General features: G+C 35.6%; 2 protein-coding genes and 2 long non-coding RNA genes across 6 annotated transcripts; 1 reads left to right on the plus strand and 3 right to left on the minus strand.

The window, feature by feature from the left end:
- The first annotated feature begins 746 nt into the window (after nt 1-746).
- LOC107220511 (ras-like protein 2) lies at nt 747-13,283 on the plus strand. Its single transcript, XM_015659136.2, has 4 exons — nt 747-1,081; nt 7,993-8,080; nt 8,740-8,951; nt 9,145-13,283. The coding sequence occupies exons 1-4, from the start codon at nt 977-979 to the stop codon at nt 9,334-9,336; spliced, it is 597 nt and encodes a 198-aa protein (XP_015514622.1). The 5' UTR covers nt 747-976; the 3' UTR covers nt 9,337-13,283.
- On the minus strand, nt 1,139-2,480 carry LOC124293934. The gene is made up of 2 exons (XR_006903806.1): nt 1,932-2,480; nt 1,139-1,212 (listed from the first exon to the last, which is right to left on the minus strand). It is a non-coding gene; the product is annotated as an uncharacterized LOC124293934 (long non-coding RNA).
- Nucleotides 7,053-8,847, minus strand: LOC124293933. The gene is made up of 2 exons (XR_006903805.1): nt 8,709-8,847; nt 7,053-8,538 (listed from the first exon to the last, which is right to left on the minus strand). It is a non-coding gene; the product is annotated as an uncharacterized LOC124293933 (long non-coding RNA).
- On the minus strand, nt 11,103-15,678 carry LOC124293929 (golgin subfamily A member 6-like protein 22). 3 transcript variants are annotated; one of them, XM_046736964.1, is made up of 4 exons: nt 15,535-15,678; nt 15,164-15,435; nt 14,511-14,834; nt 11,103-14,406 (listed from the first exon to the last, which is right to left on the minus strand). In XM_046736964.1, exons 2-4 carry the CDS (start codon nt 15,278-15,280, stop codon nt 13,774-13,776), a joined length of 1,074 nt encoding a protein of 357 aa, XP_046592920.1. In that variant the 5' UTR covers nt 15,281-15,435; nt 15,535-15,678; the 3' UTR covers nt 11,103-13,773. The 3 variants fall into 3 exon arrangements, with proteins under 3 accessions (XP_046592920.1, XP_046592919.1, XP_046592918.1); XM_046736963.1 differs by having other exon boundaries at nt 15,218-15,435; nt 15,516-15,678; XM_046736962.1 differs by having other exon boundaries at nt 15,516-15,678.
- Between the last annotated feature and the right edge of the window lie 121 nt (nt 15,679-15,799).

A 15,799-nucleotide genomic window follows, 5' to 3' on the forward strand; every position in this document is an offset into this window, starting at 1 on the left:
TTCATACACCTATCTCTCCCTTCTTTCCAGAGCCCTTCTCATATTTACTAATTCAAGTATCATTAGTTCAAGTATTGTTTGCAGCACAAATATTAGCGCAGCTATATTATCAATTAGAGAATAGTATCATTTCAAAGTGACGAACGACGGTCAACTTCGTCTAGTTGAATCTGTTAAAAATCAATCGGGGCAGATAGCACACATTCAAATGTTTTCTCTAAATTCAGATCTGGGTGTGACATGTTCCGAAGTGGTGCAAACTCAGGATTAAAGCCACCAGCACCATGGATGAGAAATCTATACGTAATGATTATGGTCTCGCAGCTGTAGGAAAACTAAATTTACAGTATGGGAAAATTAGCCGTAAGGGTCGACCCGACAAGTCTTACAGTCCATATTATTTTATTTTCACTATAGTTTAATGCACCAGAAATTACTCCTGGGCCAATCACTGAGTTCACAACCTAGTAAAAGACAAGAATGAAGTAATGAAATTAAAATTAATTCACTGGACCACAGATTCAAGACTTAGAGGGCCAATGAAATACCTGTTAAAAATGAAAAATTCACCCAAAGTTAAAGTTCACAGTAGCTACATTAATCGATCATCGAGCACCGAGAAGTCTGCCGTAATTTGAATAGGCCGCCGTTTAGCGAACATTGGCAAGACTGGATACCACCATTAATTATGTAGTTTTGTTGCGTGATCAGCCTGGCAGCACTGGGTATGTAAAGGCATCAGCGGACAAGGCAGCGAAGCTCTCTGAGCGAAGTAGCTACGAACAAGACACGGTCGCTGGCGTCGAAGTTGAGTGCTAACCAGACGGCAGAGTCATTGGCGGGTGCGGGCTGTTCGTACGTAGCGTGTGTTGAGTGGTTCGTCTATCCCCCCTCATTAAAAGAACAGTGATTGTGGTAATTTATTTTGAAATCGTTGAATGTATGAACGGACGATCGCATAGATCGTAATAACAAAATGTCAAGGCCAGGTGACAGACAGAGCTATGCGCAGACCTATAAATTGGTGGTCGTGGGCGGGGGTGGTGTTGGAAAATCAGCAATAACGATACAATTCATTCAAGTGAGTTTCATGCATTTTTTATTCTTTTTCCATCCCCTCAATTTTTCCTTCGTGCAACGCACTCAGCGTAGGTCGACCGCTTATCCGTCAAAGAAAGGCTCGGTTGTCCTTCGCATCGCGCTCTATCGTGCCTAAGGAAATTTCGATGCATGAAAGTTGCCTAACAATATCAGCAGTGTTGACTATCTCGAAAAAATAGGGAGAAACTATTTGCTATATTAATTAGCTGAGATGTTTACGCTCAAGCAGTCAGGAAGACATTTTTAGTCCCATTTGCCGAAAAACCAACGTGTGCAGATGATAATGATTACGGTGTATTTTCGTAATATTTCTCACATCAGTGCATTTATTGCTTAAATCCTTCTGAACGTGTCAGAGTTTCGGTCGGGTAGATACTTGTAAGTCAGAAACGTCAATGCGTCGTGTAACTTGCTTTCAAAGACGTGATATTAATTGACAGCTGACAATAAGGCAAAATGTTAGAATACTAAGCGACACTTGACGTCATCGTAATCAGCTGAACATTGGAAATATTACGTTAAGAGTCATCATCCGTGTACGGTTAAGAGATCAGAACCTTACAACTTCGCGTTAAAATGGAAACCGCGAGAGAACGATTGTAAAAAGTACACAAAACTTATATAACAAATGAGCCGCCGCCCCAGCTGCTTAAAACATCCTCTCCCATCAGTTTTCGCGCTGACGAATGTAATTATGTCAAATAATCTTCGCCTAGCCCGGCTTTGTTTGTCAACGAATGATTATGGTTATCGGTAATGGTGCCAAATTCACGATTTATGAGAGGAGCGTTTCTTAACTCATCGGCGTAAATATTATGTAGTTTAATTACCGTGCATAATTAATTAAGCCGTTTCCCGAGTCACATGGATATGCATAATGCAGGGCACAAGGTTTCATACCCTCCCTCCGGCCATATTACACATTCGTACAACGTTCCTTCGCCAGCGCCGCTTGCGTATTTGGTATTGGAGTCGTGATCGCCACATCTTGGGATCGCCTACACAGTTTTACATAGGCGGTTTTACAATGGACCGTCGCCGTTCCTCTCGCCTCAGCCAAAACATGCACCGTAACATTTATCAAAATCGTCAATGTCTTGTATCACTCGTTATTCGTTTTCTTTAACTGATCGCTGCTGCTTGAACTTGAATTGTTTTCCATGTAGTATGCACATTACATCTGTTGTATTCGTAGGATGACGTTCACGAGGTGTCAGACTTTGGAAGTCCAACAAGAAAGTCGGGAGATATTCAAATTACGTTGATATTCGAGTAAAGTCGCATAAAAGATTGATAAACCCAACAAAACGGCGATGGCCTAGAATTTTCTGATCATTTTCATTCTCGTTCGATTTCTAAAACTCTGTCGTACACTCGTTGTTAATTTACGCATAAACAAACAAGTACGTTAATTTAGTCATACGAGAGTGACAATATTTTGCTATGGCTGGCAAAACTTTGTCAAACATACGCCTGCCCTTTCTGTCGACATTTATTTGGATATTTGTGCAAGTTGATGTCATTGCACAAAAATATTTCCGAAATGTCCACTATATTAAGAATCGTTGGGTTTATTTATTTTAACGTTTATAAGTCAGCCTTACAATCAGGCCGATTCAACGGTTGCGTTGCATTATTGTTTCTTGATTGCAACGTTTAATTATAGATGGATAAAAATTTATGCTTTTATGTATCCCACAAGAATGCAGTTAGATAAACAAACCTTTTTACAAGTTCAGTTTAAATGCCTCTGAACGTTCCTGGAGGATCGTTATTGTATGTAGGTATTATAGGCTAGCGATTCGCCTGCGCTCTACTATTTTTGGCAGTCGCGGCCTTATCCAGTCGTCGGGCCTCGACTTGTAGTCTAGACTGTTCACTTTCAAAGGACTGACGGAGGCTCGAATAGATTCTAAAAATGCGGGAAATCGGTGAATCAAATTTCAACTCTCGCTAAAATATGCGTTTCATGATGACAATAAGTTTTGTTGCGATCATTGCAGCATCACGTAACTGGATATAATCTGCTAAGTACATGAATTATCTAGACGCCGTCCATTCAGCAGGTAACTCTATTTGACACTCATGATTTTTACGAAGAATTTTGTGTAGTCGGTCGCAGATGGGAGGGTGTAAGATAATTTTTGAAGTTCGAAATACTAAACATCGTCGACCTCTTCGGTTTACGACCAAACGGACAGTGGAACGTTTTGTACATGTATGATTCGGTATGAAAAAATTGAAATCCAATACGATAAGAAACATCTATATGACAGTTCTAAATATGACTAGGCTTATTTTCATTCCATTTCTGTTTATTGCCAGGGTGATGAGTCACATGGTGAGTGTAAAATATGATATAATAGACTGATATAGCATACATATAATTAATGCCTACACGTCACAAATCGACCATGATAACAGAATCGTAATAATAATGTGTGACTGAATTTACATTGTCTATATCCCCCCGTATATAATCATACTCTAATCGAAGGTATTGATCGTTAACATTAACCGTTTCGTGGTAGCTCCACCGCCCCAAAAAAAAAAAAAATGTAACGCACTTTGTTGATGTTATCTCGTTATTCGAGCAAACAGCTGCTTATTTATCCTAATCGTAAGAGAAATTGCGATGAATGAATTGTAAAACATAGGTGCGGTATTAACCACTAATTGTACTACAATTATCGACATAGTGCGAAACGGTATGTTCCTGTATCTCATTGCGTGTTTTTCCTCTGTAATATAAGTGTACGTGATAAATCCACTTGCGTAGAAAAAATGAAACACATTCTGTATATTTATACACGTATACCTAATGTATGAAAGCGAGTTTTGTATCGCGTGGGTTATCCCGTATGCATTCCACCGAAACCTACAACTATATATTCCGCCCTACGCGCTACATATTTTCCATTTTATTTTATGAATTTTTATTACGTTAAATTCAGCTTGCTTTCACTGTAGCTTTACGAAATATGTATATTACAATTGTCAAATAAAGAATATTACATATACATGATAAAATCTGGAAACTCCTGTATTAATCATATTTTTTTTTCCTCAATTGTTGGGTAATAAGCTTAACTGTTCAAATCTACTTAAGTCAGAACATCTCTTTTCGTATTGTTATTTGTATCTGTATTCGGTTTGATTTTTATTAGTAAATAATATTTTCTCACGCAGAGAATAAACGAAGGACTCTTCATTACACGGGCTCTTTTAATTCCAGCGACGAGGTTACTTTTATTTGATGATATGTCGTGTAACTTTTGTCGATCTGGGTGTGAAGTGAAGTATAATACTAGAGATGAGTGGATTGCGTGGTGTCCACTTAAGATTAATTTTGTTAATTGAATTCCTGAACAATTTTCCATGGATTCGTTAAACGATATGGTTTATATCAAAGGGGCTAACATTTTTCTCCGCGGTGCTCATACAACATAATATCTTGCTTGACGTCGAAAGCAAATATTTTTTCAACAAGCAAAAATTGTTCAAAAATAATTTCAAGTTATTTGAGAATCTGGAATTATGTTGGGGCTGAAATTCTTGTCATTATATGCTGCGGTCAAATTTCGCACCTGCAAGTGTAGAATATGAAATTGTGAAATTCGTTATTATATGCGAAATGATGTATTGTCATGCATGAAGTAATGCGTTGATATAAACTGCAACCGTCGAAAGGCTGATTTACTATATTTTGACGTATGTAACATAAATAATGTAATACGAATGCAACAATTGCGGCGGAATTACACTCTGTGGCTGGGCGAATCACATATCGCGCAACCTATTATTATTAACTTCTATCTTTGTCAAGTTAATTAATAAGAACCTCGTGTCATACGTCATTATGCATAATTATAGAAGTGAAGAGTCAACTGATTTTACTCATTACAAGCCATGATTCAATTTCTACACATAATATCAATTCAATTGTGTATTATACCTACTAGATTGGCAGGTTAAAACTTCTACGTTCAATTTTAATTTAAATCTCGTATTATAGGTGTAACGTTATAAGCATATGATAAGAGAGATGATGAAAAACAATGACGTAAACTCCTTAGTCAGTAATTTTTGCTCGTATAAATTATTCATCGTGCACGGCACATGTGCAGCCGTCGTTTTTACTATTGAAATATCTTTATACATAGTTATAGCTTGTATATTAGAATCGAGCTGTCAGAATGATTGTGAGGATGTGTAAAAAATTTAATTAAGAGAAAAGAGAAGCAACCCAAACAACCTTTTCGAGAATTTTCGTGACGTATAATTCAATTGATAGAAATTCTGATCCGGTCAAGATTTAAAAAATATGCAAATTTCGAACAATTTATTTCCACACAGTTTCGTTTCTTGCGATCTGGGTTAAATACAGAGTAGAGAGAGACTCATATTCTAAATCTGTGCCCTATCATCTCGACCGTTTTGATAGACCAGACTGAGAGTTATATCGAGCACAAGGTGATATCACTGCTGCTTTCGGTTCAATGTCACGCACGTTATAGTTTGAGACTTCTTTACTCTGCACTACTCCGAAAACTAGACTCTTGTTCTTCGACTAAACTCTGTCGGCTGCCCTTATTTTATTTCAGTTAGCTTTGTATTATACCTATCAACAGGGTCCAATGTCGTAGAAAATTATTTGTAAGGAGGAAAGTCATCTGCAGAATAACCTGTAATCTCCGAGTAGTAACGAGGTTTTTGCACCAATCCTTGTGCGGAGTAGATCGATGTTGTTAGTCATCCCTCCGTTGGCCAAAGTATGCGAATTCGTCCAGCCTGACTTTCTGCTAAATGGTCGCTCGACGCGATTTCTTATTCTTAATTAATTTGTGATTATTAAATTACTAAATAAGTTGGCCAACGGTGTATACAAAAAAGCACATGGCCAACGGAGGGTTAAGTTCCCTTTTCCGTTATTCGACCAAGCTGTGACTCTACGCTGCGATCTTTTACGCGAATTGCTAGCTCTACATGGATCGTGGGAAAAATCTAGTTCCTATCGAGGTAAATGTTGTACGGCAGGGTTTGTCGTCTGTAAGGTCGCGATGTCGTTGTCCTTTCACGTGATTTCCAGACTTCCTCGAACTTCAAAGGCTTATACTGACATGTATATAATCGAAACGAGGCGATTGGCCGTTGCTGTTTAAAGCGAAACCTGCACCCATTGCATGCACGTGTCGTTCTTGCAGCAGCTTTTCACCCGCTCGGTAGCAGCCGGCTTTTATAACCTGATCTAAAATACCGGATGTTCAACCCCAAACACGGACAAAGTATCTTTGAGCTCTGCACGTATCTATCTTATACCTTATATCGTGCAGCATGGCACGACTTTGGGGGGGTCTTCGAGATCCCGCATATAAGGCAGGGATTCTGCACTTGAGATATATCTTTTAATCGACACCGGAAACTAAGATTTGCTGGGTATGGTTATACTGAACACCCTGCATCGCCCTGAAATTTCTACCGACTGAAAAGAGAAATTATCTATATTATTCATTTCTTGGTTCTTTTTGATTTTCCGGTTATCTGATTAAACCGCCGTAAACAATCCGTCTGCATCTTTGTGCGCACAGGACAGGAATTCGAGGAATGTCGGATGCGATGGAGATAAATCGCGGGAAATTGGGTTAAAAGTCTGGTAAATATTATTTGAAACGCGTCATTTACATTGTCTTTGCGTTGCGGTTGAAGTAAATTATCTTATAACACACATAAAAAAGATTTGATGACTATTACGAATGTTGTGTTATTCATATGGATTATGTAAATTACTATTTCGATGATATGAAAACAGCCAAGATTGTTTTTAAAATTAGCTGATCACTGGGTGAAAAATTTGTAGTCCACAAATTTTTTAGAGGTTCATGAAATTTTAGATCGAAAACGCAACGATAGGAAATGATAAATTATCAGGAAAATTATTTTTAATGTTATAAATGGTTAATGTATTACATAGTTATTGAATCATATAATAATATACTAGAGCCCATCGCTTCGGAAGTCTGCGTTGTTATCTCGATCCAGATAAAACCATTTTGCGGCTCAAATAGACGGTCAAATGATTTACTATGTTTTGTTCGAGGCTACAAACGGTTATAATCAGTTGAAAAAAATTATAAACAAATGAGGAGAAGAAAATTTACCGTGCAGAATGTTTTTACTACTGGTGAAAAATATAAATCTCGAAATATAATAAGTACTTGTTGATTGAAAATTGAATTTTCCTACATTCCAGATTTGCTAGAATTTTCTTGCCATCGACAGGTTACATTCCGGCGAAGGCGTTAGTCATTATTTATATATAGTACATATATATATTTATATGAAAAAAGAGAATGCGAAATAAATTACACTTGAATTTTTAAAATCCGATTTCAGATTCGTAATCAGCGATCTTAAAAACTTATAAGTTGTGTAAAACATGTATATGTGTGGAGGAGTAACTTTCTCGGAAATGAATTATTCCATCAATTTTCACAATTTTAGTCAATCAATTTTCTTCTAACAATAATAATTTACGTTATATTGCAATAATTAATCTCAAGTATTGGAAATTAATTAGAATACCATCAGAAATAGCAAGAAACCGCAAGAAAATGTGTTGAAAAGTTCTCTAAACAAAAACTGGATATAAAATAGGTGGTAAGAATACTTGCCACTATGATTCAAAGGGTTAATCTGAAAAATCTTCGTGACATTTTATAGAGTATTATTCGACATTTTTATCTCGATTGACTGCTTTATTAATTTCTGATCGTTGATCGCGCTATCGGACGAAAAGAATCTCGCAAAAGGAAAAGTTGATGAATTTTGTAATCTGTTATTCGTTACGGTCTATTTCTCAACTGAATTTAAATCGCTGCGCCTTTATTTCAGAGTTATTTCGTCACCGACTACGATCCTACCATCGAAGACTCGTATACGAAACAGTGCGTCATCGATGACACACCAGCCAAACTCGACAGTAAGTAACTCATCCAATCTGTTTTGTTTCTATTTTTCTTTACCTTCTCTTTGTCTCACCGTATCTCCCCCAATTTACGAGTGTACTTTTGAGGAAAGAACGAAAAATGTTTTCACAATTGAAAAGCGTATAGCTCTCTGCTTCTACGCTATTGTATTTATTCTTGTTTTATTAATATTGAATTAATGTTACTTTCACGCTGTATCTGTTTTTCTTGAAAAAAATTTTCGGACATTTCGGAAGAGGCAGCAAAGGGGTCTTGAGACTCTCTGCGTACATTAATGTAAATATTGCATAGAGCCAAACTCTTGTGGGCAGCCATCATTAAAACAATCTGAACATCCACTCCAACGTATCTAGGCGCTGGCCGTATACCTCTTGTAGATTATTTTCTCCCTCTTTTGAGAGTCTAGCCATAGCGGCAGCTGATACCTCAGCTCCGTTTGCGGCCGCAGCTTCTGTTAACGATCGTAAACAAAGTTATTTCTGGTAAAAGTGTTACTTATTTCCCGACCACGGGTGTGTAAATGCTTTTTAGAATTCTGCTGTCGAATGAACAACAATCAATTGATTAAACAAGAATGATACGGACTTTTAGACTCTATTACACATTTAACGTAACACTTACGGCTTTTCATTGATAATTTTGTTTTCCGCAGTCTTGGATACCGCTGGACAAGAAGAATTCAGCGCAATGCGAGAGCAGTATATGCGTAGCGGCGAAGGTTTTCTTTTAGTATTTTCCGTCGCCGATCACTCGTCTTTCGATGAGATGTTCAAATTCCACCGACAAATTCTCAGGGTTAAAGACCGGGACGAGTTCCCGATGCTAATGGTTGGCAACAAAGCTGATCTGGACCATCAGAGAACCGTGAGTGTAAAATTAGCTCATTTTCTAAAGTTACGCGTAAAAATTATGTAATTTCGATTGCACATTCTTATGTTTGAAAAAAAAAAGTATGATTTCTGTCATTTTTTCTGTAATTGACTCATTGTCACTCGAGGATTTTCATGTCATAAGGTCGTATAACTTTTTTGACTGTTCGAACTGACTTTAAATGCAGGTTTCCATGGAAGAGGCGCAAAACTTGGCAAGGCAGTTGAAAATCCCATACATCGAATGCAGCGCGAAACTGAGGATGAACGTCGATCAAGCCTTTCACGAGCTAGTCCGAATTGTCCGTAAGTTCCAGCTCTCTGAACGACCGCCGTTAAAGCCGAATTATAAGATGTCGAAGAAGTGTTGCGTTTTGTAATGAAAATTCATTGCTTTTACATATCTATATATCAACAACATACGTGCCATCGGCAACATGGAGAAAATTAATGGAAACAAGGTTTAAGAAGACAACAGGGCGATAAAAAACAAATAACAATAAACCGTTGAAAATACAATGAGACAAAGTAAACAGTAACGACGATAAGTCACTTGCCATTCAAGTTGCAGCTACGTATTATAAACCAGACCAGAATAGAATTTCATAACGGTTAAAAGTTACAATTTTTGATTTACGATTCTTCTTACGTAATAATGTTGGCGATCATGTAGTAAGCGATATTTACGTTTTATGTGAGTTTACCCCAACTTTATGCGTACCTAGACTCAACTTAAGGGGCAACACCACTCCAACGGCCGAAAAGAAAGGCCTAAGATTGACGATTTATTTTGGGAATGTAGAAAAAGGAATAGGATTTCTTTTCAGGTGGTTTATCTTACACATATCGAAATATGAAACAAAATTTCTGATCATCATTTTGATGCACAATGGCGGCGACAGAGTCAATCTTTGAAATCGCCGTTTTTTAAACTCCTTCACGGGAGGACGGATTTCTCGTAAAGTATAAGACCTGGAACAAAAAACCAATAAATTTTATAACCTATATACTATTGCCTATGGGACTACATAGGGTTTTTCTTTTTAATTAAATTTTGTAGAAATGTTGCAGTTTTGAAAAAATAAATCGATATTAAGGCCAAAAAATTAGCAGTAAATTGTTTATAAAAAACATGTTTACATTAAATAAAAAACCGGCTACGTACTGCCATAGAGAATGTAATAGCAAAGCCACTGTCAACATTTCCAATCAATCTATGCATCGGTGTTTAAGTAATCTGTCCTCCCAGTTTGAAAAAAGTGGTTTCGAGAATAATACGTTTCAAGTTTTACGAATACTTAAATCTTTGAAATTTTTGGTCTCTTCAAATTAGAGCATTTTTCCCTTTTGAATTTTCTTTCACTATAGGACCAACTGTGTATTGTTTCTATGACCCTAAATTATTGTTTAAGCAAAAAAAAATGAATAAAAATCATACTTTTCAAAATCCTAGAGTGGCGTTACCCCTTAATACAACAAATCTGTAAAGGAAGGCGATGGCATTGAACAAAATTTCTGATGAGTGCGTTGAATTAATAATTAGTAATAGTAATAAGAATATTAATGATAATAATAATCTCAAGATCATCGAGAAAACAATTGCGTTTTAATGTTAATATTTATATACATACATTATTATTGTATCAAGTTTTATCAGTCGTTATGATACATGCACTTACAGAATATCATCCAAAAGAAATTTCTAAACCTTGAAATTGAGGAAAAAAATTTTATTCCTTAACAAAAATCATCAACAGAGTTTATAACTATACGTTAGTGTATAATAAATTCATGCTATGGATAACAGTTTTATATTATCGATATTATTCCTGAAGCTTTATTTGCACGTGTTTTTATCTCAGGCGTATGCGTAGCTGTTGTCTGTTGTAAGATTAAGTCCAGTGAAATTTCATATTTGTATAAAACATGAGTATTTTCGATTGGTTACTTATCAATGAAGAAAAACGTCTTGTATTCGGTATCATTGATCGGAATCAAACTGTTGATTAGATTTTAGTATCTATCCATTAGGAAACTGGTAAAAAACGAATTTCTCAGATGGAAAAATTGACCGAAAAAATATCGACAATATTATATTATAATACAAGTAATCTAATGCTGCGGTGCCATCATTTTTTTAAAACGATTATGTATGGCTAGTTAGGGGGCTTAAGAAAGTCGGTACAAAAGGTTTATATAGGAGAAATTTGGTAAAGGTGAATTTTCTGGATACAATTTTTCAATTTCTCCATAAAAAATGGAAATTATTTTCGATTCTATATTTAAATTCATTTTCTATCACTTTATTTCAAATCTAATAATCAGACAGCAATTCCTTTCAATTGTACTCACGATGCGAGTTGGGAACATTTTCAGAAAATTCACTTTATCCCACTCATAGTATGTTCATATTTTTATTCACCTTTGTGTTCACAAAGAAACGTATCGGTAGAATAATATCATGGTAATTGTTTAAATTTTAAACGAAGAAGATGATAAATATTTCTGGTTATACTGTATGCTGTAGGAACTAAAGGTAAAAAGCTTACGTAAGCTCGTTGACCGAGTGCAATGATAACAATTTTCATACTTGGAACGTTAAGGAAACTATTTCCGAGGGTTAGCAAAAAAAGAAATTGAAATAAAAATTGATTACTAAAAATGATTTTTATATATTTTTTATAGACAAGTTTCGGAAGGGTTTTAATGCAAGGGAGCATAGTGTACACCTCAAGTTCAGATTTATAAAGTGATCCTCTCTTGGAATATACTTTTACCTATTTAAAGTGCTTTAGTTCGAAATATTTTTTATATATAATATATATATAAATATACCTGTATAAAGTTTATACAGAAAAATATCTAACTGCTGTAATACAGGTATTTTACTCTGTATTTATAATGTGTTATTAATTCTTAGAAGATATGTATACTTACATGAGGCATCACAATTCTACAACATCTCATCGCAATTTATATCCAATGGTTTCACATGTATATCATTTTATCATCGATTTTATTATTTAATTAAAACTTCACAAATATTAGTTTCTCTTACACTATCACGTTGGATTAATGTTTTCATCATAATTTTGCGAGGATACAGATTTTATTCTGATGTGGTATAAAATTATGCAGTGATTCGTATGTACCATACTAGTACTGCACAAACGGTATACATTCGATTCAAATTATTACTCATATTATCTGCCAAGTTAATTTTTCAAAATTTTGTATTATTGAGTTGCATTTTAAATAGAAATCGACAGAAAATAATAATGCAGAATTTGATATGTCGGCATATAGTCTCAACTTTTAGAATCCATATTCATCTGCTATTTGAAGTCATCAATATACGTAGGTTGTAAATGAATGATATACATATTAATTAAGACAACATAAATTTCAAAAAGTCAAAATTGGTCATATAATCAGAAGAAAATTAATTGAACGGATTTTCGTTGTTAAAAACCTTTATTGCGTTATTGTATTATTCAAAATTTTACTGTGTTTTTTTAAGAGAGAGAATTGAGTATATTTATATCGTAATTACAATCGTGCTAAATGGCAACACTTAGAACGTGTAATATAATCTTAATAGCCAAAATTTGTTAGAATTTTATTGTACATAATAAGTACCAGTGTTTTATAGTTATAATTATTATTATTATTATTATTATTACTATTATAACAACAACCGAGTATTTACTGAATCGTTAGAATAATGGTAATTAAATTAATGTTTATCAATAGCTTAACTTTTAATAACACCAATAAATAATTGTCTAATAGGAGTATCTATGTAAAATGAATGTGCTGAATGTGTGTAATAACTACGCGCTATATAATTTATAGGCATTGTCAAACAAAAAGCACAACGATAATTAACGGTTAATTGAAAACTGGACTGAACTGAACAATATTTACAAAGAAAAACGCTTTCACTCAGTGTCTCGTTTTTAAATGAAAAAAGATTGAAGCTTAATTTCTAAGGTACATATCTAGTTAGTATCTACTACAGACGCTGTTGGTGCGAGTTTCACTGCTATACCAATGTACTCGATAATTTTACAGTGCTGCCAGAATTCTTTTCACACTCCTAATGAGTAATACATAATATGTAATCGTTCTAATACATACATATTAAGGATACAATTGTTTGATGAAAAACACTTTGTAACATTTATTAATCGGAGATTTTTATTACATAAATCTAGCGCACAGCGGTCGGATTTATGACGAGAATTAATTTCCAAGGTAAAATATATTGTACACCAAATAACACCAAAATAAACTAATTATTATAAACTCTTTTACATAAAATCTAGATATGTTTCATTATCATTATTATGGACCCTACTCAAGCTGCACTTTACACATAATGTGGGTTAAATGAAATTCCTTCTGTCCGTAAAAATATTACAACTTGTCACTATAATCGATTACGAATCGTAACTCACAACTTATAGAATATTTTATGCTACTGGACTAGCGATATAAAGAATGTATTTTTGTGCTGTATTTACAGTATCCTTCTGGTTTTTAAAGATATGTGGATACTTAGGTAATTTAAAGAATTTTTCTACAGTCCTCAATTTCATGGTTTAGTACGGACGCATTTTGAAATACTTTGCCAACTGTAGCTACAGTATTTTTATACAACTACCTTCTTCTTAATTTGTGCCCGGTACACTCAATTTTTGGTTGCTAATATGATTTGTATTTTGAATATCATAAGCGAAGCACAGTTGAAATCGTATGAACGAGAAAATTTGTGAAGTGGTAAACCGAGATAATAGCCACCGGGTTTCATATTATTACCGTCCTGTGTTATAAAGTGACTGAAGAAATCCTCCACCCAGGGGTGGACGGCGTGATTTTCTAGGAGATGGTGTATCATCGTCCGTCGTACCTTCTTCGTCCGATGTTTGTTTTTGTCTGCGAATGTTCTTACGCGGTTCAACGTCTTTCAAGCTTTGATTTCTATTCTTGATTTCAGCCATGAGACGCGCAACTCTTTCAAGCCATTCTTTGTGCCGATTTTGGAAATATTCCATCTTCGCATGTACTTCTGGATACAGGCGTAATCCCAGAAAAAATTCAAATTTGTCAAAGTACTGTTGGACCTCTCTCTCTTTTTTCCTTTTCATCTGTTTCTGCCGACATATCTGCACGATTCTTTGCTTCAATTTTTGTATGGTATCTCGCTGCAATTTAATAAGTCGTAACAAGTTCTTTCGTTTGTGCTGAATCGCTTGCAACTGTCGCGAAATACGCTCCTGTCTTCTCGCTAGTCGCTCACCTTCCTCTTCTTTTAATCTCAGCTCATGCCGGTAGTAGAAGTTCTCTGCTTCTAAACGCTCGTAATCTTTTCGGTCTAGATTTGGTGTTAAAATTTTCAGAGCATCAAAGATGACTTCCTTCTCCACAAGGCTGTCCCTCAGACGTGCCTGTGATTTACGAAGAATAAACTTAGGATATATTTGCTCGGCAAAAAGTTTGCACGTATCCAATGAATAGTGTTCAACTAATTCAGAGAAAAAAACGTACTCACATACCGCACACGAATTTTCGAGATATCCTTCATTTTTGCAAGCTCACGTGTTATCATTGCTTGTACTTCTTTCGTGGATAGCGGTTTGCCGTTTGTATAAGCTTGCGCTGCAGCTGCTCGCTGCTTAGAAAGCAATTCTTCGATGGCAGTATCCGCCTCGTCTGTCTTTTTCCGCAAATCTTTTCGCAGTTGCGTGATTTCTACTCTGAAGTCTTCCTCCCCAGATTCAAGTTCTTCTCGCAATTGCTCGTACTTGGATAACTTTTTTAAGTACTTATTTCTTAAAGGGTCTTCTTCGTTTGACTCCCCGTAGACACGCATCATCTAAAATTACACGGTACTGTTTAGAAACATTGATCTGCAGCTTAATATAATTGCAGTTGAAAGTCTATGTCAACTATACATAGATTAAGAGAATCTGAATTGTTCATTTGTTTTTTACCCAAATTTTTAGGCGTTCTTTAACTGATCGTGAGTATTATACCGTACAACCTTGTTGATTCGAACGGTTCTTTTTAATCACAGTTTCGATCATTTTTCTCCGAAGGTCAGCATAACTCATCAATTTTGATAAAAACAGCAAGTTCTGGTGACATTTGCCAACCGATCGCGATGCAAATAGTGTCGGAGTAATGTTTGTTTAGATATTGTACCTGCTTTCTTTTGAAGTGTTCGATTAGTTGAGTGTGAAAAAAGTTATTTCGCACCATGCACGTCTCAACCTTGGCCCTCACGGCTGCCAATTCTTCAAGTAATGTTTTTCGGTCCATAGTATTTCCCGTAGAAGATGTATTGGGGTACCCGCATCCCCAATCTGCATTTTTAACAGATCCAATCCCAGATGAAGCGGATGAACTTCTCTCGATTGCCCAAGCATCTTCCTCCAAAAGTATGGAGGAAGACAAATCCAAGCGATCCAAGAGTTCTTGTTCCCAGTGCAGTAACAATTCCATTTTATTATTCAAAATTTACATTACATTTCTACACAAATTTGCACTTGTTTACCTGCCAATTTCACGCTTACTTTTGGTTTGACTGATCTGACGGATTTAGTCACTGGTAAATGATTGTCAGACATGTTTCGATTGTGCTTAGTAATCGAGGGCTGATGATATAATATCCCTTCTTAGGTATGTATCAGTACAGCGCTAGCAACGATAAGCTAGGCTACAGTGGGAATATCATTAAGTTTCCATGGAGAACGATTGATCAATATACCAAATCGCAAACGCGTCTTGCTGCAGAATTATGAAAATTTACTTTATCATTTAAGGAAGTGTTCTGATCAA

Source organism: Neodiprion lecontei, chromosome 4 (genome assembly GCF_021901455.1).
Source record: "Neodiprion lecontei isolate iyNeoLeco1 chromosome 4, iyNeoLeco1.1, whole genome shotgun sequence".
NCBI lineage: Eukaryota > Metazoa > Arthropoda > Insecta > Hymenoptera > Diprionidae > Neodiprion > Neodiprion lecontei.

What these genes read in the sequence shown, in the direction of transcription:
- LOC107220511 (XM_015659136.2), top strand. Translation starts at nt 977, where the DNA reads ATGTCAAGGCCAGGTGACAGACAGAGCTATGCGCAGACCTATAAATTG. An exon ending in CACACCAGCCAAACTCGACA is followed by an intron (nt 8,081 to 8,739) that starts GTAAGTAACTCA and finishes TGTTTTCCGCAG; the next exon opens with TCTTGGATACCGCTGGACAA. An exon ending in ATCTGGACCATCAGAGAACC is followed by an intron (nt 8,952 to 9,144) that starts GTGAGTGTAAAA and finishes CTTTAAATGCAG; the next exon opens with GTTTCCATGGAAGAGGCGCA.
- LOC124293929 (XM_046736962.1), bottom strand. Translation starts at nt 15,588, where the DNA reads ATGTCTGACAATCATTTACCAGTGACTAAATCCGTCAGATCAGTCAAA. An exon ending in AGTAAGCGTGAAATTGGCAG is followed by an intron (nt 15,436 to 15,515) that starts GTAAACAAGTGC and finishes ACTGGGAACAAG; the next exon opens with AACTCTTGGATCGCTTGGAT. An exon ending in CGAAAATTCGTGTGCGGTAT is followed by an intron (nt 14,407 to 14,510) that starts GTGAGTACGTTT and finishes CGTAAATCACAG; the next exon opens with GCACGTCTGAGGGACAGCCT.